Consider the following 24,317-nt stretch of genomic DNA (forward strand, 5'->3'; position numbering starts at 1 on the left):
CCCACTGCTACTCCCAGAACCTTCCCGCCTTTGAGCCTTTGTGCTGTTCCCCTGTAGAAATGCCACCCTTTGGGGAAGCCTCCCGCCAATGCGGTCTATTGGCTCTCAGAGCACACAACTTGCCTGTCTGTCTGAGCATTTACCAGATACAGAGAAGAAATTTTACTGCTGGTACTTTTAATTCACTCAGCCACTCAGCCTTTTGGGAACATTTATTGAATTCTACCATGTGCCAAAGGGAACCAATGTTGAGCATAAACACAGGACTCTTGCCTTCAGGGAACTTACAGTCTCGTGCGGGGGGGGGGGGCACAGATTAATCAAAGAATCACATCAAGAAACAACACGTTACAGAGGCCTGGCACCCTGAGGCCTTCTGCAGACATCTGGTGAGTGAACACAGTTGTGATCAGCGCTATGAAAGAGAGATGCTTCCCTGAGGAAGGGATGTGGAGGACAGGTAGGCATTAACAGGTGAGTGGAGGAGGAAGAGCATTCCAGATGTGCAAAGTCCCTGTGGTAGGAAGAAGTGTGGCTGATAGGAGGATCTAGAGGCCAGTGTGGCTGGAGTGGAGTGACAGGGAACACAGTTCAAAGTGAGGCTGAAGAGACAGGCCAGGCCAGAGAGGCTTTAAGGTCTTTGACAGTTTTGACTGTGGCCCAAGAACAATGGGGCACCCATGAAGATTTTCCAGCTGGGCCGACCTAACCAGCTTGTATTTTGAGCAGTTGGTTGGAGGGGGTACCAACTGAACACAGAGAGGCCAGTTAGGCTATTGCTAAAGTTAACTGGGTTTGAGTTGTCTCTAGACTAAATGGTGAGTGCCCTAGGACAGGACCTATGCCTGGTACCCCTCTGAAATCACACACACACACACACTCACACTCACACATACACACACACAGGGCCCAGCCTGTGAGTGCACAGAAAATGTACCCAATATACATTTTTGACATCAATCTCAAATCAGAATTATCCAGCAACATTCAACCCACCAGTTTATGTACACAGGGCCCTGGGGGCCTTGGGGAGCAGTGTGCTGGGGACAGGGAACACAGCCTTCCTGATAACCAGTGTCTCCCAGGATGGAACCTGGGAGCCAGGCTCCCATCCCCTTTCCATGCACTTCCTCTATTAAACATGTTCGTGTTCACGGCCCGCTGGTCCTCTCCCTGCTCCTGGCAGGGTACAGCGGGCTCTGTCCCGAGCCTCGGGCAGAATAGGTGTGCTAGCCTCTGCACACCATCGTGACCCCTCAACGGTCCTGGCGCCGAAGTGGGGGTGATGGGGGATGCCGTACTGGAGGCAGGTCATAGTGTCCAGGGATGTGGCTGTTCTTGGGTGAGTCGTAGTGGCCGGGGGGCAGGCCCGGAGGCAGAGGGGGCTGGGAGCCCACGGAGTCTCGGTCTGGAGACAGAGAGGGGACAGGATGAGGGGGAGGTGGCTCCTCCCCTTCTCACCACTCTCCTCCCCTCTCTAGCTTCTTCTCCCCAAAGACAGATGGATGGTGCCTGGTTAGAGGCCAGTGTGTGCAGCTCCTCAGCGCCAGTGGGGGAGGCTACCTCGACCTGCCCACCCCACAGGACAGGACACTTTGTCACCTGCCTTGTTCCCCACTTTTCTGGGTACCAACTCCACAGCTCAGGTGCTGTACAACCACCAGTTTCAAATCCACCGCCCTGTGAGGTAGGCACCACCACTCACAGGCTCTAAGAGGCCCTGTGACTTCCCAGACATCAGGCCTGGTATGGCGCAAGTCTGACCCCAAAGGCCTTGCTCTTGCTGCCACCTGATGCCGCCTCCATATTCTCTCTCTCTGTCCCTTCTCTCATTCTACCTCCCTTGTCCCAGTTCTCTCTAGCCCCTGCCCCATTGGAGAAGGAAGGCTCACCATGGGTCAGAGGGTTGGGCTGTTCATAGGTGCCACTGTCTCTCTGTGGCTGGGGGTGTCGCCGCCTCTGGCTGTCCCGGAGCTGAGGAGGCTTCCTGTGGGGGGATCCTGAGGGAGGGCCTTTCATCTCCACATAGCTGCTCTCCCGGGGGCTCCCTAGCAGGCTGGGCAGGTCCCGGATGGTGGCATAGGGGTTTTCACTGCTCAAGGAAGCCATGCTGGCCCCCAGTCCCTCTTCAGAGATGGGCCCTAAGGATAGGGGAAAGAAGTGAGGCTCAGTGGAGGCACTGGCTCCTAAACCCCAGCTCAGCCCTCTCCCTTGTTGCCCCCTCTGTCCATACCTTTACTATAGAACAGGCCTGGGCCGTTACTATTGCTGTAGCTACAGCTGTAGCTTCGGTCTAGGCGGCTGCTACCTGAGGAGGCGGAGGCAACATGCAATCAGACCCCAGGTCCCCTCCCGAGGCTCCTGCCTCCTCTAGAACTGGGGCCCAGAACCCCCTTCTGCAGACACACACTCAGATGGAGCAGGATGCTGGGCTGCACGCATCTACCCTCACCAGAGGCCTTGGCCTCCAGGCTCCTACCCCTGTCCAGAGACCCTGGAGGGGGCTCCCGGCGGTGCTTCCAGTCAGCAGGCAGGGTGGCGTGGTAGTCATGCCCATGGGCTCCACCTGGCCGCTCAGGGGCCTGGAGGCTGGCAAAAAGCTGACTGCCTGGAACCTGATAGGGGAGGGGTGAAGTAGGGAGGGTAACATGCAAGGATGGAGCTTTCCAGAGAACCAGGTCTGCGCTCATCCCTTCCAAGTGCATTCCCTCTCCCCGCACTGACCTTGTTCGGGGGCGGGGGGTTAGGTGAGCACTGTGACAGGGTGTGGTAGCTGGGGTTGGAGTAGTAGTGACTGTAGCTCTGAGGGACATCTGCACGAACAGACACAGGTGCAATGTGACCTGCCCACTCAGAGACAGGCCCAGACCCAAGAGAGTTGTTCTGTCCCAGGAGATAAGTAATTGGCCCCCCAACCTCCCTTCCTCCCTCCAACTCCCCACTTCCCATCTCCTGGGTCCAGGAAGGGACACAGGAGCCCCACACCCCATCCGCCCTAAGCCTATGAACCAGCCAGTCATGCGTGTCCCCCACCTCCAGGCCAGCTCACCTGGCATGACGTACTCAGAACCGTTCACTCGCCCGCTGCGGTAGGCCACTGCCAAGTGTTGGTGCTCCTTGCCTTTTTGCCAATGGCGGTAGCCAATGAACAGTGCCACCAGGGCCACCACCAGGGACCCCAGCACTGCGATGCCAATCACTGCCCCCAGCGTGTTATAGGCCATTGGAGTGGTAGGCATTATGGTGAAGGGCTCCTGGCTTCCTATGTGGGATGGCGTGGCCACTCAGGACAGCATCTTGCCTGGGAGAGGCCCCGGTAGGGAGGCAGGGTGATACGAGGGGTCTAGGTCCTGGCAGAGACCTGGGCAGTTACCTGTGTCCTGGTTCCCTGGGGACAATGGGGGTCTAGAGGAGAACTCACCAATCCTACAGGGGGCACCACTGTGCCCCGGGGGACACACACAGGCGCCGGTCTCTGGGTGGCACCTCTCTCCAGAACCACACTGGCATGCTTCGGAGCAATTGGCACCGAACGTCCCTGGAGAACAGCCTGGGAGAGAGCCAAGGAGGCAGGCGGGGATCAGAGGGGCCAGGAAACTGCAGTCTCCTCCATGGGCTACAGCTCACTTGGGGACAGGGGCATGGAGTTCCCCTTCTACTGGTACCTTCCAAGCAGAGGTGTCCGGTCCAGCCTGGGGGGCAGAAACAGCTCCCATCCTGGGGGTGGCAGGTCCCGCCATGGCGACACTGGCAGGGCTGGGCGCAGTTGGCTCCCCAGTGTCCTAGAGGGCACGCTGCAGGAGACAAGGTGCCTGTCTGGAGGGGCAGGGCCAGCCCCTCTTGGATGAATTCTCAGCCCCCAGCATCACTGAAATCTTCCGCTCAGCTTTGGTCTCCCCAGGGACTCCAAGGCTTTGACGTGTTTCTGCACACTGATGACTCACAGATGCTGATGTCCGGCCCCACGTGCCCAGCTGCCCCCGCAACATCTGCGCTTGGCTATCCAATAGCCATTTTGAAATAATGTCACCAGGCCAGGCAACCAGAAGCTTCCAAACCACCCAGCATTGCTTAGCTCTGGACTTTTTTTAAACATAACCAAGAAGTATCCATACTATTTAAGGCATAATTTTTGTGTGTCTAACACTAGCAAATAATCTAATACTGGCTGTTACCGAATTCTATGGAAAAACTCTTTGCCAAGATCCCATCCCTCTACCCTCCAGCCTTTCTCATAGTGACAGCTTCTCATTTCCCCTTTGCAAAATTTGTTTTACTCAGTTTGTTGGGACTAATCTTTTCCATGATTCTTCATATATTTAAGTGGGAAAGCAGCCATGTATAAATAAATAAAAATAAATTGAGAAATGGCAAAGAAAAAAAAAGAACATGTCCAAAACCTAGCTTATGGTTTCCCTCACCCCCTCCCCCCATCCCCGACCCTGTACAAATACTGCTCTTCCCAGGCTCCCGTGCAGAACGGCAGGGAATTTTTTTACCTGATCTGTTCCTCACTGCATCCTCAGCACCTAGAACGGTACCCAGCATGTAAGTGATGCCCAATAAATAAATATTTGTTTATATTGTTTATATAACTGATTGAATCAACATGGGTCTTGAGGCTTTTATACCCAGGAGCCGGGGGACAGGAGCCTCGGGTCCTCAGCCCACCCTCTCCGCACGCACAAATGCTCAAACACACAAGCCACCACATACTCTGGGAGCAGTCGGGGCCCGTCCAGCCGGCCAGGCAGTAGCAGGTCCCATTCAAGGGGTGGCAGGAGGAGTGGTTCACGCACTTGCAGGGCACACAGCGTTTGCCATAGCGGCCGGGCTGACAGGCTGGGGGAGGGGGACTCATGGTGACTGGGGGCAGGGGCCAACCCTCGGTCAGCCCTTGACCCCACTATCTCCCTCCCTCCTTCCCAGTGCAGTAACTCCCCAAAGACTGGAGTCAGCGGAAGAGACCAAGAAGGGTAGAGTGGGGGCACTGATATCTGACACTGCACCCTACTGCTGGCAGGCGGGGGAGGAGAGGGAGCCTCACGTTTCTGGCAGGAGGGGCCCCGGAATCCGGGTGCACACACACAGTTGCCATTCTCAGGGATGCAGGTGCCCCCATTCTTGCAGGTGCAGGTTTTGCTACAGTTGGCTCCCCAGAAGCCCTCAGGGCAGGGCAGGTGGCAGCGGGTTCCTGTGAGAGAGAGGGGTAGGGTGAGCCTGGCCTGGGCCCCCTCCTTCCACAGGGGTTCTTCTGGACATATGTCTGGTAGTATGCATCCCCCAACTTCCCAGTAGGCCTGGGGCTTGGACACATAGAATGCTCACCTGTCCAGCCAGCTTGGCAGTGGCAGTGTCCATGAACAGGGTCGCAGCCATCAGAGTGGTCACAGTCACAGCGACCTGCACAGCCTTCACCAAACTGCCCCTTCTTGGAGAGGGAGTAGAGGGTAGGGCAGGCCAGTCAGCTGGGGGGTGCCATGCCCTCCGCTCCCCCAGGCAGGCAGGCTGTTGGGCACTTACCGGGCAGGGGAGCTGGCAATGGACCCCGTGCCACCCAGGGGTGCAGGTACAGGCTCCAGTTTGGGGGCTGCAGGCTGCTTCATGGGCACACTGGCAGCTGGCATTGCAACCGAAACCCCAGGTTCCAGGCGGGCAGGGCACAGAGCAGTTACCACGCTGCCAACCTGGAAGAGGGGCCTTGCACATAGGCATGGGGACCCAGCTCCCCTCCTGAGCAAGCACACAGTGGGCATTGGCTGTACCAGGCTCTGTGCTATGAGCTGGGGGTGGCAGTGGGGTGCTCATGGCTCCATACAAGAGACGAACATGTAAACTGTTAGGTGTTGCACAGAAGACTGAGTGGCTCCTGGTGACGCATGGCTCCCTGCTGAGTCTGGGTCTTGTGTGCCTCGTGCAAAATGAAGGGGATCAGCAGCAAACCCAAATGCTGAGAGAGGCCCCATCAGGTAACCAAATGAGTCATTCAGACCATGTGTAAGACAATAGGGAGTAGTGGGGACTGCAGACTGGAAGTTTGCTAAATATAATAGAGAGCTAGCCAAACAGGGCATCAGAATTCAGCCTAAAGGTCGCCAACGTGCCACGCCTGGTAGATCTTGGAGGCCCTTCCTGGCGCGGCCATTGTGTGGTTCTGTACGACTGACGGTGAGAAATGTTCACCAAAGAGGTGCATTCTGGCCTGGGCCTTTAAGGACGAGTAGGATTTTTGTGGTTGAAGACAAGCAAAGTGGATGATATTCCAGAAAGGAAATAGCCTGGCTACTTTCCCACCATCCAGCTGCTGCCCAGTGGCTCCGCCCTTACCCTGCAGCCTCTCCCCTGCCCTTGGTCTGCCCCTACCCTTGGACCCTCCTTTCTTACGGCGGGCCCTCCCCGCAAATCGCCCCTGCCGGAGACCCCAGCCCATTACCTTCCTTGCAGACGCAAGTACCGTCGATGGGCGAGCAGGCGATGGCGTTTTCGCAGGAGCAGCGTGCGGAGCAGTTGACTCCGTAAGTGTCAGGGGGGCAAAGGCTAGCACAGTGGGGGCCCTGAACGCGGGTGGACGGACTAGTGAGCGGGCAGGCCGGCTCCTCGGCCTCTCCCCACCTTCCTCGCGGCGGGGCGCGCCTCACCGTGTAGCCCGGCGCGCACCGGCAGAGGCCGCTGTCGGGCTGGCAGACGCCGCCGTGCAGGCAGAGGCAGTGCTCCTGGCAGCCGGGCCCGTGCGTGTCCTGCGGGCAGCTCTCATTGCAGTGGAGACCCGCCCAGCCTGGCAGGCACGAGCACTCCCCGCTCATGGGGTGGCAGCTGCGGGCAGAGACCGGGGCGCCGCGCGGTCTGAGCCGGGGGCAAAGGCCGAGCTCCTCGACCCCTCCGCGTGGTGGGAGCCGGGCATCGCCCAATGAGGGGGCCATCAGGGGTGCGCGGCGCTGTTTCGAGAGTGCCCTCCCGCCCCCGCCCCCGCGGCCCCTCCCTTTTCCCTTCCGTGCTCTCTGTCCCGCCCTTGGATATGCCCTTGGCTCTTCTCGTGATTTCGGCGGCGTCAGCACCGAAGGCCTCTCCCACTGGCCTCTTGACCCCTTGACCACAGTGTCCCGCGGCCCACCTGAGGCTGTGCTTCTGGTCGCAGGTGCAGGGCACTTGGCAGCTGAGGCCGTAGAGGCCGTCGGGGCAGAGGCGCTCGGCGCAGCGGTCCCCGGTGAAGCCGTGTTCGCACAGACACGCGCCGTTGGCCGGGAAGCAGCGGGCGCCAGGGGCGCAGTCGCACGTCTCGGCACAGTCCTGCCCGAAGCGGCCCACGGGGCACTCCTCACGGCACCTGGGCGCCTCGCTGAGTGAGCCCGGCCGCGCCCACCTCCTCCTGGCCCGTCCCCCGCCGCTCCCGCCCTCGCCCTCGCCCACGTCACTCACCGATCCCCCGTGTAGCCCGGAGCGCAGCGACATTGCCCAGTGAATCGGTCGCAGAGGCCGCCGTTGTGACAGCGACATTCCTGGGAGCAGTTGGGTCCATGGAAGCCCTCCAGGCAGGGCAGGGAGCAGATGGTGCCCTGTTGGAGTGAGAAGTCGCCAGAGCCCCAGGAGCCCAGCCCCCTCCCCATGGGGGAGGGACCCCTCATACCCCCATACCCAGAGTCCTCAGACCTCCCCAGGGAGCACACAGCCCACCCCCCTCACACACATCCTCCTGGAAGCCCTGTTAAGAACCACCCACAGAATTCTCCCCAGACTCCCACCCTATAGGCACAGGCCACACCCTTCATACCATCCAGCCAGGTGGGCAGCTGCAGGAGCCCTGGGAGGCCTGGAAGACCCCTCCGTTGTGGCAAGGAGAGGTGCTGGGACAGGAGAAGCCAACAGCCGCCGGGCGACAGGACACCTCACAGCTGCTGGGCAGAGCAGCAGGGTCAGGAGGTCAACAAGGGGTACCTGCCGCCCCCTTTGCCTCCAAGGGCTAACCAACCACACACAGGCCCCCCCAGGAGGAAGGCCTGATCCAGGACTCAGTGAGTCTCACCTGCCCTTTCGGTCCCACCCCCCTTCCCTGCTGGGCACTGGAAAGCAAAGGTTTCCACAACTGGAAATAGCAGGAACACCCAGCCCCAACCACTGGGGTAGTGAAGAGCCACGGCACGTCTGCTCCCCATGCGCCCTCCGCTCCACCTCCCCGTTTGCTCACGCTGCTCCTTGGGGGCGGGGGGTGGGTGGGACGCCTCTGCCTGCCATACTTTTTCTGTCCTGGAGGGCTCAACTCCCGAGCTCCTCCATGAAGCTGGGACCTCGGTGCACCCTCTCCCTCCCGTGACTGTCCAGCTCTCCCTGCACCCTGCCTTGCAGCAGGGTTCTCTGGGTGCCCGTCTCAGCCCCACTGGACAACATGCTTTCACACACACACTACCTCAGGTTCTCTTCACAGCAGCCCTTCTAGGTGGACAACACCACTTCCGTTTTAAACACAGAAAACAAGCTCACGAAGAGTCAATGATCAAGGTCACTCAACCAGCAAGTGGCAGAGCTGGGTCTAGGATCTTGGCCTCTCAGCTCCATCCCCACATTTGGGATCCTGTCTGAGTCCCCTTGTATCCCCATGTATGCCCGCTTGGTCCTGTGTCTGTGGCCCCATTATTGTGTTTTCCCCTCATTACGCACCTGGGCCCAGTTCTCTCAGGAGGGCAGAAGCAGGCTCCAGTCTGGGGGTCACAGGGTGCCCCGTGGCACTGGCAGCTGAACTGGCAGGCAGGGCCATAGCGGCCAGGGGAGCAGGGCTGAAAGCAGTGTGGGGGCTGCAGGCCAGAGGGGCAGGAACATGCCCCACTCTTGGGGTCACAGGAGCTGCCGTTGCCGCAACTGCAGGGCCTGTCACACTGTGGCCCCCACACTCCTGGGGCACATGCTGTGGGATGAGGAGGGTGGAAGGGGGTCACCAGGGCTCTCACCCCTCCCTAGCCTCGAGTTAGTCCCTGTCTCTGTCTCCCGGCCCCCCCATACACGCCCATGCCCGGCTTGGCCCATCTGCTGTACCACATCTCCAGAAAAGGCAGCTGGCTGCAATGGGGCTCTGGTGGCTAACTGCCCTGGGGTCCTAAGCACCTGTGCTCTAGGGAGGGTTGCCTGAGGGTCCTGTGTCCCTGAAGTCACCAGCCACTCACCACTGGAGCAGTCATCGCCCCGCCAGTCTTGCACACACTGGCACTGGTTGGGTGCCACGCAGCGGCCGTGGACGCACTCCTGAACACAGAGCGCTGGGGCAGAGATCAGGGGATGAGAAGATGCCTGCAACCCTGCCCCCACCCACCTTTTATTCTCTGAAACCTAACCCCCTCTTCCTTCCCCACCAGGGACCTGGAGTTCTCCTAGCATCAATTCTGCCTCTGAGAAGCAGAAAGACTGAGAGGCAGCAACTCAGGTCAGAACTTGACGAGATCTCAGGATTCTGGGCTCCCCAGCCCCTTTCTGTGAAATTCTCAAAGCATCTTGTTGGAAGAATGGGGAGGGGGAACTAGACGTGGATGCTGTCCAGGGAGAGGGTAGGGGTCAGGAGGGTGAGTCAGGCTGGAAGGGAGTCTCTGCAGGGGCTGGCGACAAGCTAGGGCTGTGGGAAGGGGAGAGAGGCAGAGCAGGCTCCAATCTGGGGGTTTCAGGGTGCTGGGGGGGCAGGAGGCAGGAGAGACTGGACAGTGACAAGTCAGAGACAGCAGCAGGGAGACAGGGACAGGAAGAGACAGAGATGGACCCAGACACTGAGCCCCCAGATACATGGTGACAGAGACACAGGCAGCCCAGAGACAGAAAGAGAGCTCTGGACAGAGATGCAGAGACAGAGACTGCTGAGAGACATGGAGAGAGGGGAGGAGGCTCTGCTAGAGACAGAGGTATGAAGTGGCAGCTGAGAGGGAAGTGCTCGCCAGGACCCAGGGACAACGCCAGGTGGAGGGGGAGGAGGGGGAGAAAACCCAAGGGGCAGAGGAGTAGCCCTACCCTGGTGGGGGCAGGGAAGGCCTAGGTGGGGTGGACTAGGCCACCCCATTCCACAGCCCCATCCCGCCCCCCTCCCTGGCCCTCCCCCGGACTCACGGACACAGGCCCCACTGCTCTCATAGAAGCCCCGGCAGCACTGCAGGCGCCTTCGGTGGTCCGTCTTCACCACCTGGCGGTACACGGTCCGGTAGACAACCCTGGGGGAGACCCGGACGGTGGCCCCAGCTGTCCACCCTCACCACAGTGCGGCACTGGGAGAGGCCTGGGGCATGCCCAACTCTCTGGGCTGGGGGAGCATAGAAAGAGCATTCCCCCTTTGTCCCCCCACCCAACCACATACGCATACAATATACCACACGTGCACACCCCAAACACACACTCCACACAAACCCCCACAGCTCGCCTTGAGTGCCTGGATGCCAGATGCTTCCTGTAAACTCGAAAGGCTCTGAGAAGAGAATGGGGGAGTGGAGGGCCAGGGGCCAGGCCGGGGCAGCTACTCAGGCAGCCCATATGGCCATGGAGGGACGGGGCACTCACGTGGGCCGGGGGCAGGTGTGGGGGCTCTCCCAGGGCCGGTCGCAGGGCTCCAAGGGGAGCAGGCTGAAGGGGCGGGAGTGGGACTCCTTGGTGGTGGTCGTATAGCTGCAAGACAGGGACAGGGTGAGGGGCCCAAGGCAGGGAGAGGCCTGAGGTGGCGCAGGGTGCCGGGGAAACGGGGCCTGACGGCTTGGCCACAGTGGGGCATCGCCATCCCTACATGTGGGCTTGCTCCCCCAAGCCTAGGATGGACCCCCATTCTACCCCATCTTTGGAGTCTGGAGGCATCCTCCCAAAATTGGAATGTTTCTGAGACACCTCCCAACAGAACCCCCTTTTCACCCTACAGGACCAGAGCCTTCCATTTTTCCCTCCTCCTCCTCTGTCCTGAAGCTGCCTCCCACAAGGACCAAGGGACAGGGATAAAGAAGGGACAAGGTCAGAGCCAGGATGGAGACTGAGACAAGGTCAGAGATGGGGATGGAGACAGAGGCAGCCCACTGAGGGGAGTAGAGAGAGCAGAAGCAGAAATAGGAGGGAGGTGAGGGCTGGAGAGAGGGAGGGAGGCAAGGGAAGGAGGAAGGGGAAGAGGAGCCCCAGTAGAGAGAATGGGGGGCTGGAGCTTGATGCCCTCGAGGCGTGGCAGGGGCCCCTCTCACCTTTCCCAGAAGCTGCAGGTGTTGGGGTCATTGGGGTTGAGGGTTCCAGCCAGCCCCAGGCCCAGTGCCAGGAAGAGGGAGTGCAGAGGTGATGACATTGCAGAGGCCTGTGGCAGGGCAAGGCAGCTGAGGGGCACAGCAGCCACAAACCTGGAAGACCAAGTGTCTGCAGAGACCTGGGCAGGGGTGACAGAAGAGATGAGGCTGCTGCCTCTTGTCCTCTGGCCCCAAGCCCCCTGGGCTCCAGCCCCCCAGGTCTCATTCCTGACTAGGTGGCACACTGCCATGCTTTGAGCCTCCCACACTGTCTCATCTGCCGAGCCGTCCTCCCTCCATTCGTCACCTTGAATCCTCACCTTTCAAGGTCTAGCCCAAGTGCCACTCCTGCTTCTCTGCTCCCTGACCCCCATTGGCAGACTGCCCCCCATCACATCTGGGGCAGCACCATTCGCCCACACACCACTGTTCTAGAATCCTCAGCCCGCAGCCCAGCCACTACCTGGGGTACTTTGGTATTTGTACCAAGGCCTGAAACTGGAGCCAATGAGGGAAGTTATAAGGGAAGCCGACTTGCGTTCGGTTGGAGGAAGAACTTTCCAACAGTCAAAGCAGTTCAGTAATGGAATCAGCTACCTCAAGTGGTGAGCTCCCCATCACTGGATGTATGCAGGCAGAGGCCAAAACCACCCTGATGCAGTTGGGGGCTTCCTGCTATACGAGGTAGAAGTAGGACTGGGTCCAAGCGACCTTGAAGGAGGCCCCTCCCAACCACTGGTGTGCTAGCGCCTGCTCATACATACTCATGAGAGCCAAGTGTCACATCTCTTCCCAGCTCCTCATTCAGTGATGTCACATTAGTACCTTGAAATCAGACATGGGGGATGATTTACACCACGGAAATCAGCAAACACTACAAACCAGCCCCAGCTCCCGCCCAGAGCCTGTTGTTAAACACTTGCCAGCACACCACTGCACCCAACTCCAGGTGATATCATCCAAGGTCCCCAACCTGGCCTCAGATTTCAGAGGAAGCCCCCACTTCCCTCTGACCACCCCATCAGCCATCTGGAAAGGGGCTCCTCTCCATCTCCTCCACCCCTGGCCTCGCCCAGTGGGTGGGAAGTGGGTCAGGAACTCAGATGAGTCTGTTCTCGCTCCCGAGCTCAGGAGAGGCTGAGCTCCTCAAGCAGCCGCCCCCGCGGTGGGTTTCAGATTCTATGTTCAATGTTCCTCAACTTGCCCTGGCTCCCTGCTCTACGCCTAGCTGAGGCGCCCACATCTGCTTATAATTTTCCTGAGAAGAGAGAAAGGTCATGGTTGCTGGCCCCTCACCCCCCCCTCCTCCCCTGAGTATCTCTGGAATGCCTGCTGCCTGGCCCCACCCCATGCCCCCCACCCACACACTCCCAGGGTCCCCACAGCCACCCTCAGCTTCAGTCGCTGCAGCGCTCCTTCCCTCCAGGTCTGGGAGTGAGAGAGATACGCTCCCTAACTTAACCCCATCTCACCCGCTGCAGCCGCCCTCCCAGGAATCCTTCCAGCCCTCTAATCCCCACCTCACAGCTGCAGGGCTGGCCCACCTCTCCTCCCCAGCTTTCCTCCCTCCCACTGCAAACTTCTACCCACCACCCTCCAGTCATGCGGAGCCGCTCCTCACTCTGGCTGGTTGCCCCATCACAGCTCCCCAGGGCAAATCCCGACCTCTAGTCTTCTCTGTGTTCCTCCCATCCATCCTCAGTCCCCAAGGAAGTCTCCAGGCCTCTATGGCATCCTGGGGCCTGAGAAACTCAGGTGAACCAGGGGCAGGGCAACGCGGCCCTGGGCCCTGGGGCCTGGGGGGCCAGAGAGACTCCTGGGGGATCCCAGCGCTCAGGATGTGGAGCCTGAAAACAGGAAATAGAGGCTGGCTGGCAGGTGTGTATGTGGGGGAGGGCAGCAGGGAGCATGCTCAGGGGCGGCATGGGGTGGCTCCATCCTCCCACCACCCTCAACTCAGAAGGTGGGATTGTGGGGGGCAGGGCCAGAAGCGTCTTTCCAGTGGCTTGTCTCCTGAGCTGAGCATTGTGGCCCACTCTGAGGGGGTGAGGGGGAGACTCAGCCTGTCCTCAGGAAGCCAGGCCACAGTCAGGAGTGTCCTTCAGATTGACCCCATAGTCTGTCCCACTGTACCACCCCCACAGCATTCCCCACATACCCCCTCCCCCTCCCAGAGTTGGCTCCTTCTCCCAGTATCCCCAAACTATCCCCTCAGCCCCTGCCCTGCTGTGGCCACCTTCCAGGCCCAGTGCCCACCTCCAGGGCTCGCCCTGTCTGCTCCCCGCTGACCTTCTCCCCACCACCCCCTTGAGTATGCTTGGGGACCAAGGCCATGGGCAGGACCCTGTGCCCTCCACACATCTCCCCTCTTCTTCCCTCAGGCGTCTCCACACTCCCTTCTCCTTGGACCCTGGCTGTGGCCCTAGCATGGGGCCCCTGTCCCCAAACTGAAGCTGTCTGGATTCAGGATCATCACCCTTGTCCCTGGGTAAGCCTCAGGTCCAGCTATGCAGGGACCCCCAGGCTTCCCCCGGGCCTGGGTCTGTCCCCAGAGCTGGAGGCCACAGCAAGGTGGACAAAAGCTGCGGCAGGAAGGACCTGAGTTGAGATACAGGGAGGAGGGGCCACGTAGGTTGGGCTGCCAGCCCAAAGCAAGTCCTTCCTCCCATTCACATCAGCCCCCGCCACCAGTCACCTCCTCCCAACCAGCTTCTAGAGGAAATGGTTCACCTGGGGGCTTTGAGAGGGACCTGGAGGTGGGCAGGGCAGCATGAGGAGGGCTTGACCCTAATCTCAGGGGGTGACTCTAACAACCAGAGGTCAGCTGGCTGGAGGGGTGGGGAGGTTCTGTTTTCCCAGAAGGCCTCATGGTAGGACTAGAGGCAGAGGAGGCCTCAGCCAGTCAGTGGCAGGGCTGGAGCCAGGGTGGGGCTGGAAGTGAGACCGTGGGTGGTCTGCAGGGAGGGGATGGGGATCCTGGCAGGGAGGAGAAGGGTTTGGGCTGACCAGCCTCAGCCCCTGAGGAGGGAACACAGGCCAGACCAGGAGCCCAGAGCCCCAGCCTGGCCGCCCAGCCTGTTCCCAGCAGAGCCTTCGTCCGTGAAGGGCTAGGGAACCTGGGGCCCTGGCCCATCCTCCCCCTACACCTCCAGGCCCAGCAGCACTGGGCCCCATGTGATTATAGTGCCCCCAAGGGGCTTAAATCAAACAACTACAGGGGCCCCAATTCACTCACTGAGTGGGAGCCTGATCTCCCCCACTGTAGTCTCATTTCTCCTTCTTCCCATATAGATGCTCCCTCCCCTTCCCCTACTCAGCTCTATTCCTCCACTGCACCTCTGGTTTGAGGGACACAGTCACCTTCCCTCACAACGAGTATAATAACGTGACCCCATAAATCCTTCAGTGTGTTAGGACAGGCAGGGTGCTGAGCGATCTACATGGATCATCCCATTTAAAGCTAAGTCAACCCATTGTGGTAGGTATTATTATTCATTTTACAGATGAAGAAACAAGCACAGAGAGAGTAAGTCACCTGCCCAAGGCCACACAGCCAGTAGTATCATAGCTGGATCCAAACCCAGACTGCTAGCAGAGGCCTCCCAATGGTTCCCGTCTTTCCCAAGCCCAGGCGGGAATCCCAAGGGCTTTGCATCTCTTTTTACTAGCCTCAGTTATGGGGGGGTGGGGGGAGCCTGGCAGGGGGCCGGACAGGAGAAGGGGATGGGGGTGGGGGCTGCCGCAAGAGCATGATCAGAGGCGTGGGAACCCGGGATGTGTTTACAGTCAAGAATGAGCTGACACGTCTCTCTCCTCCACCTCGAGATGCAAAGCAGCTGGGCTCCTGGCCAGGCCCCCAAGTCCCCACGCCCGCCTGCAGGGCCCCCAGCATCCCTGCCCTCCCGGCCTCCAAGCCCACACAGGGTCCAACCCAGGTCACCCCTGCCCTTCTGCTCAGCCTGATTCCCTCTGGTGGGGAGCCCCCCTACCCTCGCTGTGCCCCAGCCCCTCGGAGGAGGAGGGAAATGAGTCTGGGGCCTCTGGGAGGGACAGGAGATGACCCATTTCTGTGGAAGGCAGAGAGCAAGAGTGGGGCTGATGGAAATGAGGCAGCAAGAGGGACTTCCCCACTGGCTCCCTTCTAGCTTCTCTTCACTGGGAGGTGATGTAGCAAAGGACACCCTCTGACCTCTGCATCCCCTCCCACCCCCGTTCAAACCTGGGTGTGACTCCCAGCTCTCAGTTTCCTCATCTACAAAATGGGGGCCATAACACTCCTTCCCTTTGTAGGGTTGTTGCGCAAATTAATAAATGAGTTAATACAGATAAAGTGCTTTGAGCCCAATTAATGTTAGCTGTCTCCATGACAGCGTCCTCAGCCCCACTCCCCCTGCACCCAGAACGGCCCCATCCCCACTCCCCTTGGCACTGTCATACCCTTTGAGCATTAATTCCAGGAAAAGCTGTTTCTTGTTTTTTCTGAAGAACCCCAAGGATGATCCGGGAATGAGAATGGGGCCTTAGATGCTGACAGAGAGAAAGGAAGTGGGGGTGGGAGGGGGCCAGGCTCCCCCGAGAACCTGATCCCCCAGAACGATGGGCTGCCCGCCAGGTAGATCATCAAGCCACAGGCGGTTGATGAGGCAGGACGCCCGGATTCTGCTCCCCCAACCCTCAGCCTGAACACCAATTCCAGCTCCTTGACAGTTCCACCGCCACCTCCTCTCTTCTCTGTGTCTCTCTCTGTGTCTCTCTCTTTCTCTCCCCTCTTCCCATCTGGGAGTCCAAAGGTTCTAGTACTTACAAGTTGTCACTTACACGCTGTGTGACCTCAGGCACATCACAGAAGCCCTGTGGGCCTCTATTTCCTCATCTGTAAAATGGGAGAATAACCCCCCGCATCTCCCAGGGTTCAGTGAGGGTTGGAACTGCTGGTTCCAGTGACCACTGTGGAACAGAGCCTCAGACCAGAGGCTGCTCAGTGGACATGTGTTGATGCAGAAACAGAATCCCCCAAGTTCCAGGCCTTCTGCCTCTCTCTTTTTGCCTTTTGTCTTGTTCTTCATCAGTAACTCTCGGCTTTCTGCCTTTTTTTTGCTTCCTCCCTCAGTCTCTTGGTCTCTGTCTTTCTGCCTCTCTCCTTCCTTTCCTATATCAAGGATGCCATGTACAGTTGTGCAGTATGTTCACTGCACTAGGGAATCCACCTTCAAGTGTGGAGTGGAAGCTGAACTCCAGCCCTGATCCACTCACCAAGCTGTATGTCTTAGCTTGGTGCTAAGGTTGCCTTGCCCTGTACCTCTTCCGTCTTTCTGTCTCCCTCTCTGCCTCTGTGTCTGTTTCTGTGTCCTTTCCTAACCTACCTTGGCCATGGATCACTTGGCCTCCCCACTCAGCAGTGAGATCCCAGTCTGAAGACCCTGCTCCCCACACAGAGATGTGCTCTGACCCAGCTCCGCCAGCAGCCTAGGCGGCTCCGTTCCACACGCCACTCAGTAAACACGTGTACACACTTGCACATGCAAACTCAGAGCCACTCCTACACCCAGCCAAGCCAGGCCTTTGGCACGCCAGGCATGTCTGCCGGATGGAGGGACAGGAAGCCTGCAAGTGCGCCAGAGGCTGGGCGGGAAGGGGGCAGCGGTGAGGGGCCGGCATGTGTTCTCTGGGGCTCAGGAAACAGAAGCTGGAGGGTCCTCAGCCTGACCTGTTTACTCATCAGGAAATAGAGAAACTGCAGGGATTCTGATTCACCAATCGGCTACCGCGTGCCACCCGGAGGTTGGCGCCGGTGCCTTCGGCCCTCACCACCTTCCATGGCTGCTAGTGAGTGTTATCCGCATTTCACAGGCGAGACCATGGAGGTTCCTGGGTAAAATGACCTGCCCAAGGGTCGACTGGTCCTCAGAGGCAGCAGGAGGATTAGAATTTGCTTCAAAGAACAAGGCAGTGGGTGGAGAGTAAGCCCTGGGGAGACACAGGCCAGGGAGCAGCTCCCCCTCTGGCCCACCCTGCTCATGTCCACTCCCAGATACTCTCAGAAAGTGCAGCTCTGCTCTGGTCACTGCTCCTCTCTAACGCCCTCTGTGGCTCCCCACAGCACAGGAAAGGGCGCCCAGGGGCCAGCCCTACCAGGTGTCCAGCCTCATGGCCTCTGCCCCTGTGCTCCCATCACACTGGACAGCTCACTGCGCCCACGTGCCTCCCAGCACACTGCCACCTCTGCCCAAGCCACCTCTGGAATGCCCAGGCCCTACCCATCCTTCTAGGCTGGCCTCTTCCAGGAAGCTCCCTCAGTAGCTCCACACCTCACCCATTCCTCTCTGCCCTCAGGCCCTCCTGCAGGCTCTTAGCACGGTCACCACAGGGACTCCCACCCCCAGACCCCCTCCCAGACCTGGGGTGTTCTCCCCCAGTTCTGCCGAGGCCAGCTCCAAACTGGACCTGGATCAGTCCACAGAGACCCAACACTTCCCCAATCCCCAGCCAAAGGCTTGGCACCGTGTCCCTCCTCTGGGCGCATGTGGGACTCACCCAGGCGACCTGGAAGTTCACAGCCCCTGGAACACCTCAAGTCTGATGGACTGATCCGGCGATGGATACCCCATCTGGTGACTGCCAGTCTGTGAGTCTGCTTTCCCCCCCATGCCGGGACCTCCTCCAATCTTATTCCCCTCCAAGACTCCACGAGTGGGCTGGCCGCCCGCTGGCTGATCCCTCACAGCTCCCAGGCCACGGTCCTTACTATGCTTTTATTGAGGTCAGCCTTTCCCACTGGAGTGGAGCTCCGCAGGGTGAGGGCACTTCTCTGCTTTCCTCACAGTGTCCCCAGCACTGGCCAGCACTACACGCACGCACCTGGGGTGTCTGGCACCTGGCAGTAACTGCACGTTTGTGTGGAGTGGATGGACTGATATCCTGAAGTCCTTCCCGACTCCAGTAAGCCTCGACCTTACTTTGTGGGGAATGGGAGAAATGGAGAGACGTTTGGGGGCTGTGGCTTCTCCTCAGCTCACCAGATGGCAAAACCAGGCCCTCCTTCCAGGACCCTCAAGACACAGCACTGGCGAGCTGATGGAAGGTGGGGTTCAGAAAGAACTTCCAATGTTACAAAGCGAAAGGTGGCCCCAGACCTGCTCTCTTGACCTCGGGCAGGAATTCCTCAGGGCTGGCCTCCAAGTTCCTATGGGATGAGTCCACGGTGGTGCAAGGCACTGAGTCACCTGGAGTGGAGGGGGTGTGTCCACACGGTCTGAGCCTCCAGCCCAGGATAGCACCCCCTCACTGTCCATCCACACACCTCCTCCTCCTCCTCCTAAACAGAGGGACTAGGCCCCAGATGCCACCATGTAGGGGTAGGGTGGGAGGCAGAGGCAGGAGAGGAGACTCAGGACACCCCGTGCCCCAGGGCCCACCCGCATGCTATTTCTCTCTGGAGACCTCTATCGTGCCACACGTGGGTGCTGTAATACCAATTACCACCTTTGTTAAATGTATACTGTGGGCTGGATCTTTTCTTTTAATTCTCTCAGCAATCCTATAACGTATGTCCTATTATGCCTCCCATTTTGTAGATGAAGAATTATCCCAGAGAGGTGAAGTAATTTGCCCCTGGTCACACAGCCAACCAACAGCCGAGCAGGGATTTGGTCCAGGTCTATCATGCTCTACCACTAGGGCTTGTCTTTGGTCTCTCACTCTCAGTCTCCCCGTCTGTCGCCACCTCCTTCTTCTTCTTTCTCTAGGTCTCTGCTCTATTTTTCCTAAGTCTGCCATTTTTCCCTCTGGGCGTTGTTGTTTCCAGGAGTCTCTATGCCTCAGCCTGTGTTTTTGCATCTGTCAGTGTCTGTCTGTTTCGATATTTATGTCTCTATATCTCTGTCTGTCTTTCTTTCTCCTTCCCTGTCTTCTCTTCCTCCTCCTGGTGGCTTGTCCCCGCCAGGTTATGTGCCAGGAGTGGAGCCAACACGGCCCCCCCCAGAGCCCTGCATGCACCTCTTTCTCAAGGCTTCAGGGCTACTCAGAGGAGAGGCTGGGGAGCACCATAGTGGAGGCCCTGCCTGGCCTCAGCCCCCCACCCAGCAGTGTGCTGGTGGGGGCGGCAGACAGCAGACTGGTGACCTCTGTCTCTATCCAGGTTTCCGACTGGTGGATGGGGCTGCCTGAAGAGCGAGTTTCCTCTTCTGGGAAAGTCTGATAGGGAGTGCGGGGGGAGTGGAAAACAGATGCCAACCCTCGGCTTCAGCTCCCAGTGAAGAGGGGAAGACAGAGCGGTGAGCCTGGCCGGCCAGCCCAGGTCCTAGGCAGTCGGGAGGGCAGCCCCAACTGCAGGGGCCTGTATGGTGGGTGGACACTGGGAGACCTCAGACGTGGAAGGGGCGGCAGCAGGGGACAGAGGACAGGAGGCAGGAGAGCTGCCCCCACAGCCTGGCTCACATGTGCACACACAGGTACTACATCATGGATTGGGTTGGGGTGGGGTTCAGAGAACAGCTCCCCGCCCCCCTAGGCCCAGCTTAGGCTGGGGTTGAGAGCTGACCCCTTGCCCAATCCTGCCTGGAGCTGAGGTCTGGCTGAGCCTGGGAACCTTGGGCCAGCACAAGCTGTTCCCATCCCCGGGGATTGGGGTCACAGCCCAGCCCCGGGAGAGGCCTCTCATAAAAGGCCAGAATAGGAGAGCCGGGAGTCCAGTACTGGAGGCTAGAGATGGCGTGCGGGTAAGGGATGACGTTGATGGGGTCTGGGCTCTGGGGCCCCACCATCCACCCCACCCCAGCCTTCCTGCCCCACCAGACCTCCCTCCCCACCAGCCTTGCTGTTAGCACTGCCCCAGATCACCCACCCAGCCCACGGGGCTTTCTGAGGCTCCAGATGCCTGAGACCTTTGGCCAACGTCCTAGTGCTCATAACTGGCAAGACCAGGAGAAACAGGACCCTGCAAACCTGGGTCCCTTCCCCATATCCTCCTCAAACATTTCTCCTGGTGAGGAGAGGGGCTACGCAATAAAGAGCACTGCCAGGCACTGTTCTAAGCAGGAGACAGGTTTCTGCCCATCTAAGCCTCACAACAGCCCCACTGAGGTAGGCACTCTACTTTATTCTTCCCCTTTTAAAAATGAGAAACTGAGGCACAGACATTAAGTCTCTTGACCAAGGTCTACAGCTAGTAAGGGGTAGAGTCGAGATTTCAACTTAAGCAGCCTTGACTCCAATGTGGGTGCGCTTTAGCCAAGTAGAGGACCTGGTACCCCCTCTGCCCCAGCCCTGAGAGGGGGCGAGCCGAGTGGAGGCTGCCCCTGGATTCACAAAGTCGCTGCAGGGGCTCCGGAAGCAGCTTCATCTGCATGTCATTTACATGTTGTTTCATTACGGATGGCAACCCTCAATTCCCTTTCCTTCACTGTCCCCATCTGCCCCCATCCCTTCACGTCTCTCTCTGTGGCTCTCTCTTCTTCCCCACTCCCCGCCCAGGGGGCTCGGACTCCAGTCCGGAGGGGACCTCAGAGTCCGCACGCCCTTTCCCCGGGGCAGGGTGGTCGCGGGCCGGGGGCGCGCAGTTACTCACCTGCCTCGGGACCCTATCTCTCCGTCGGCCCGGGTTGGGGGGCTCGGCCCGGAGGAGGACGGGGCGGGGGTCACCGCCTTGAGCCCCAGGCCGACTGCGGGAGCGGCGGGGAGGCGAACGCTGTGGATCATAGGGCGGGGAGGGGCGCGGAGGGGCGGGGGGCAGGAAGGGGGTGGGGACTCGGGCCCTCGCCAAGGCAGGAAGTTTTGACAAGGAAACCGGGAGCCGGGGGAGGGGAGATGCAAAGCCCGGGAGCGAGACTGCCGGGAGTGGGATCGGCGGGGCCGACCCTCGGCAGCCCGGACGGGGGCAGGGGAGAAGAGCAGGGCCCGGCCCCAGTCCCTCCTCGGCTCTCCTCCAGCTGGGCGGCCTTGGGGCACTTCGCCTCTCGTGCCTCAGCTTTCCTGTCTGCAAAGTGGGATTGTGGAGGGGAATCAGTGAGATCGTCTGTGTCGAGGACCTTCCCAGTGCGGTCCCACGACCGTGATCAGACTAAAGATCCAATCCGGCGACCGACCCGCGCATCCCTGTCTGGGAGAGGCGGGCGAGGGAAAGCCTCTCCTCGTCTCCACCGCCCCAGAGCGCGCTGAGGGAGGGTGCGATCCTGGGAGGCAGTCTCCGCGGAGTCTCCGCCTCCGCCCGCCCCTTCGGCACGGGGCCCTGGCGCTCTGCCCACCGCCTGCTGCAGCCTCTGGGCCGCCCGAGACCGCGGCGCCGCCTCGCGGCCAGCGGCCACCTCTCCACAGCGCGCACCGCGGACCCGGAGAATGGCGTCAACACGTACCCCACCCTGCTTAGGGCACCTTCCCCTTATCGGTCTCTGACTGAGGGCACAGAGACAATTTGTATAACGTTTGCTTTCGTCATCATTAGCCTTTAGGTGTAGTGCTTCATTTAATCCTTAACTCGAGATGGGTTCCATTCACGTGATGAGACGGATGTCCCGCGTGAGTAGAAGCAGGATTTGAACCCAGGTCTGTGGTCCCTCTAACTACGAGGCTCCCTCTGCAAACCATCGCCTGCCACAGAAAAAGCTACAATAGTTCAGGAAGAGCAAGGCAGGAACATCTCTCCGTGGAGACTTTTTAAAATCAACTTTATTGAGGTATAATTGACATACAATAAAAAATGTACACACTTAAAAGTGACAGTTTGATGAGGGTTTTTAAGACTTTTTTTTAATGGTAAAATACACGTAACATAGGGCTGGCCCCGTGGCTTAGCGGTTAAGTGCGTGCGCTCCGCTGCTGGCGGCCCGGGGTTCGGATCCCAGGGGCGCACCGACGCAGCGCTTCTCCCGCCATGCTGAGGCCGCGTCCCACATACAGCAACTAGAAGGATGTGCAGCTATGACACACAACTATCTACTGGGGCTTTGGGGGGGAAATAAATAAATAAATCTTTAAAAATAAAATAAAATAAAATACACATAACATAAAATTTACTTTTTTAACCATTTTAAAGTGTATAGTTCAGTGGTATAAAGTCCATTCACATTGTGCGACCATCACCACCATCCATACCCGTAACTTTTTCATCATCCTGAACTGAAACTCTGTACCCATTAAACTATAACTCCCCATTCCTCCTCCCGCGGCCCCTGGTAACCTACATTCTGCTTTCTGTCTTTATGAATTTGACTACTCTAGGTAGCTCATGTAAGTGGAATCATACAGTATTTGTCCTTTTGTGTCTTCTTATTCACTTAGTTCGATGTCAGTTCGATGAGTTTTGTGAGATTAAATGTGTTAATCTGTGTAACCACCACCCCAATCGAAATAATTAAAAACATATTTTCCTCTCCCCAAAAACTTCCCTTGTGCCCCTTTGCAGATATTGCCTCACCCCCAACTCCATCCTTACCCCCCAACGCCAGCCCTACGAAATCTCTGATCTGCTTTCTGTTTACTGCAGACTTCTTTGTTCTCGAATTTCATACAAACGGACTCATACAATATGTACTCATTTATACCTGGCTCCGTTCACTTACCATAAGGCTTTTCAACAGTTCATTGCTCCTTATCACTAAGCGGTATCCCATTGTATGGGTATACCATAATTTGTCTTATCCTTACACCAGTTGATGAGCATTGGGTTTTCTCCAGTTGGGGGGGCTACTATGAATAAAGCTACTATGAACAGTTGTGTACAGGTCTTGTGTGGACTTATGTTTTCATTTATCTTGGTAGCTACTCAGGAGTGGTATTGCTGGAATTCTTTATGGATTCTGGTTTCAAGTCCTTTGCCAAAAAAATGTATTGAGAATATTTTCTATCTGAAAGACGACTATCTGAGAGACGACTATCTGAGAGACAAGCAAGTGTTGTTTAGTTTGGCGTTTTGAGGGGTGGAAGGTGTGTGGTGGGCAGGGGCCGGGGGGCTGTTGGTGGCTCGGGTTGAACGACGCTGCTCACTTTGGGGAAGGAAGGAAAGGAGGAGAAGGCAAGGTTGGAGGTTGCTTTTCCTGACTCCAGTGCCACCAAAAATTTCCAGCAGGGGGCAGCAGAAACCAGAGCACGGCTCCAGGGTCCAGAGGCCAAAGACCATAGAGTTGCAGCACGTCAGAGGCCAGAGGGGCCTTGAGAGGCACCAGATCCAGCACCTTTAAGGGGCAAATAGGGAGACTGAGGACCAGAGAGGAGGACCATGTGCTCCTCCCTCCTTCACCTGGCTCAGTTCTCATCCTTCCACGTTCTGCTCAACTGGGCTTTCTCCGGGAGCCTTTCCAGCCTCTGCCTCTCCCTCCCCATCCCACTCCTGCATATGAAAGCGTGACTTGCCTCTGTCTCCCCACACTCTGAGTTCTTCAATGACTGGAGCCGGGTGGAATAATCTTTGTGATCCCAGGGCCCAGCACAAAGAAAATGCTCAATGGACGTTGGAGTGAATGGCTGCCACCCTGGGCAATGCTCTTCCTGCGCTCTGGACCCTAGCTCTGCCTCCTGCACCCAGCCCTATAGCTAGCAGGACGGAAGTTCCCCTGTTGCTTCCCAGGAAGGTACAAGGGGGCCCAAGGTCCTCATTCATCCTTTTGTCCAACAAGCACTCGTTTTGTGTTTACCTGGTGCCCAGGATAGCGAAGAAACGATGACGATGACGATGACGTTGATGGCAACTACTGACATTTATTGAACAAACCCTACTGATTACCAGGCACTTCTTTAAGCCCTTTGTATTTAGTAACTTATTTGGGGGAGAAATGGAAGTTCCCTGCCCTCAAAGAGCTCCCGTGCTGGTTGGGGAAAGAGTTGATTACTCCTTTACTCTCTGAATAAAGATTCGTTGAGCATCTACCATGTGTGGGCCTTGGGGCTGTAGCTACAAGCAAAGCAGACAAACTCTCTGCCTCAATGTGGAGGGTAGAAAATGAAGCTTCTAACCTAGTAGCGATGCTGGCGGAGAGACGATAAATAACCTACATCACTAAAATCATGCCGCGTTAGATGATGATAAGTGCTGTCATAAAAAAGAGAGAGACAAAACAGGAAAGGGGACAGGGTGTGCTGGGGGTGCCGTTTTGGGAAAGGCGGTCAGGG

The 24,317-nt window shown here is 58.2% G+C and overlaps 1 protein-coding gene across 4 annotated transcripts; it reads right to left on the reverse strand.

The window, feature by feature from the left end:
• Positions 1 to 197: 197 nt before the first annotated feature.
• On the reverse strand, positions 198 to 21,355 carry PEAR1 (platelet endothelial aggregation receptor 1). Of its 4 annotated transcripts, XM_087441467.1 has the most exons (26): positions 20,782 to 21,355; positions 18,350 to 18,439; positions 11,981 to 12,041; positions 11,181 to 11,356; positions 10,522 to 10,626; positions 10,078 to 10,178; positions 9,153 to 9,245; positions 8,653 to 8,896; positions 7,769 to 7,889; positions 7,417 to 7,553; positions 7,112 to 7,324; positions 6,639 to 6,813; positions 6,434 to 6,554; positions 5,524 to 5,687; positions 5,329 to 5,431; positions 5,048 to 5,194; positions 4,717 to 4,842; positions 4,500 to 4,529; positions 3,666 to 3,794; positions 3,422 to 3,550; positions 3,050 to 3,262; positions 2,725 to 2,813; positions 2,453 to 2,615; positions 2,234 to 2,308; positions 1,893 to 2,141; positions 198 to 1,408 (listed from the first exon to the last, which is right to left on the reverse strand). In XM_087441467.1, the coding sequence occupies exons 4-26, from the start codon at positions 11,276 to 11,278 to the stop codon at positions 1,257 to 1,259; spliced, it is 3,177 nt and encodes a 1,058-aa protein (XP_087297593.1). In that variant the 5' UTR covers positions 11,279 to 11,356; positions 11,981 to 12,041; positions 18,350 to 18,439; positions 20,782 to 21,355; the 3' UTR covers positions 198 to 1,256. The 4 variants fall into 4 exon arrangements, with proteins under 4 accessions (XP_087297593.1, XP_087297586.1, XP_087297601.1 ...); XM_087441460.1 differs by lacking the exon at positions 18,350 to 18,439; XM_087441475.1 differs by lacking the exon at positions 18,350 to 18,439 and having other exon boundaries at positions 2,480 to 2,615; positions 20,782 to 21,354.
• Positions 21,356 to 24,317: the final 2,962 nt, after the last annotated feature.

This window comes from Ceratotherium simum, chromosome 2 (assembly GCF_057802395.1).
Source record: "Ceratotherium simum simum isolate JZ-2026a chromosome 2, ASM5780239v1, whole genome shotgun sequence".
NCBI classification, from domain to species: Eukaryota; Metazoa; Chordata; class Mammalia; order Perissodactyla; family Rhinocerotidae; genus Ceratotherium; species Ceratotherium simum.

Excerpts from the sequence above, each read along its gene's own strand:
- PEAR1 (XM_087441460.1), bottom strand. The coding sequence starts at position 11,278 with ATGTCATCACCTCTGCACTCCCTCTTCCTGGCACTGGGCCTGGGGCTG. Across the intron at positions 3,263-3,421 it reads TGGTGCCCCCTGTAGGATTG|GAAGCCAGGAGCCCTTCACC; the intron begins GTGAGTTCTCCT and ends CATCCCACATAG. Across the intron at positions 1,409-1,892 it reads GCCCAACCCTCTGACCCATG|ACCGAGACTCCGTGGGCTCC; the intron begins GTGAGCCTTCCT and ends CTCTGTCTCCAG.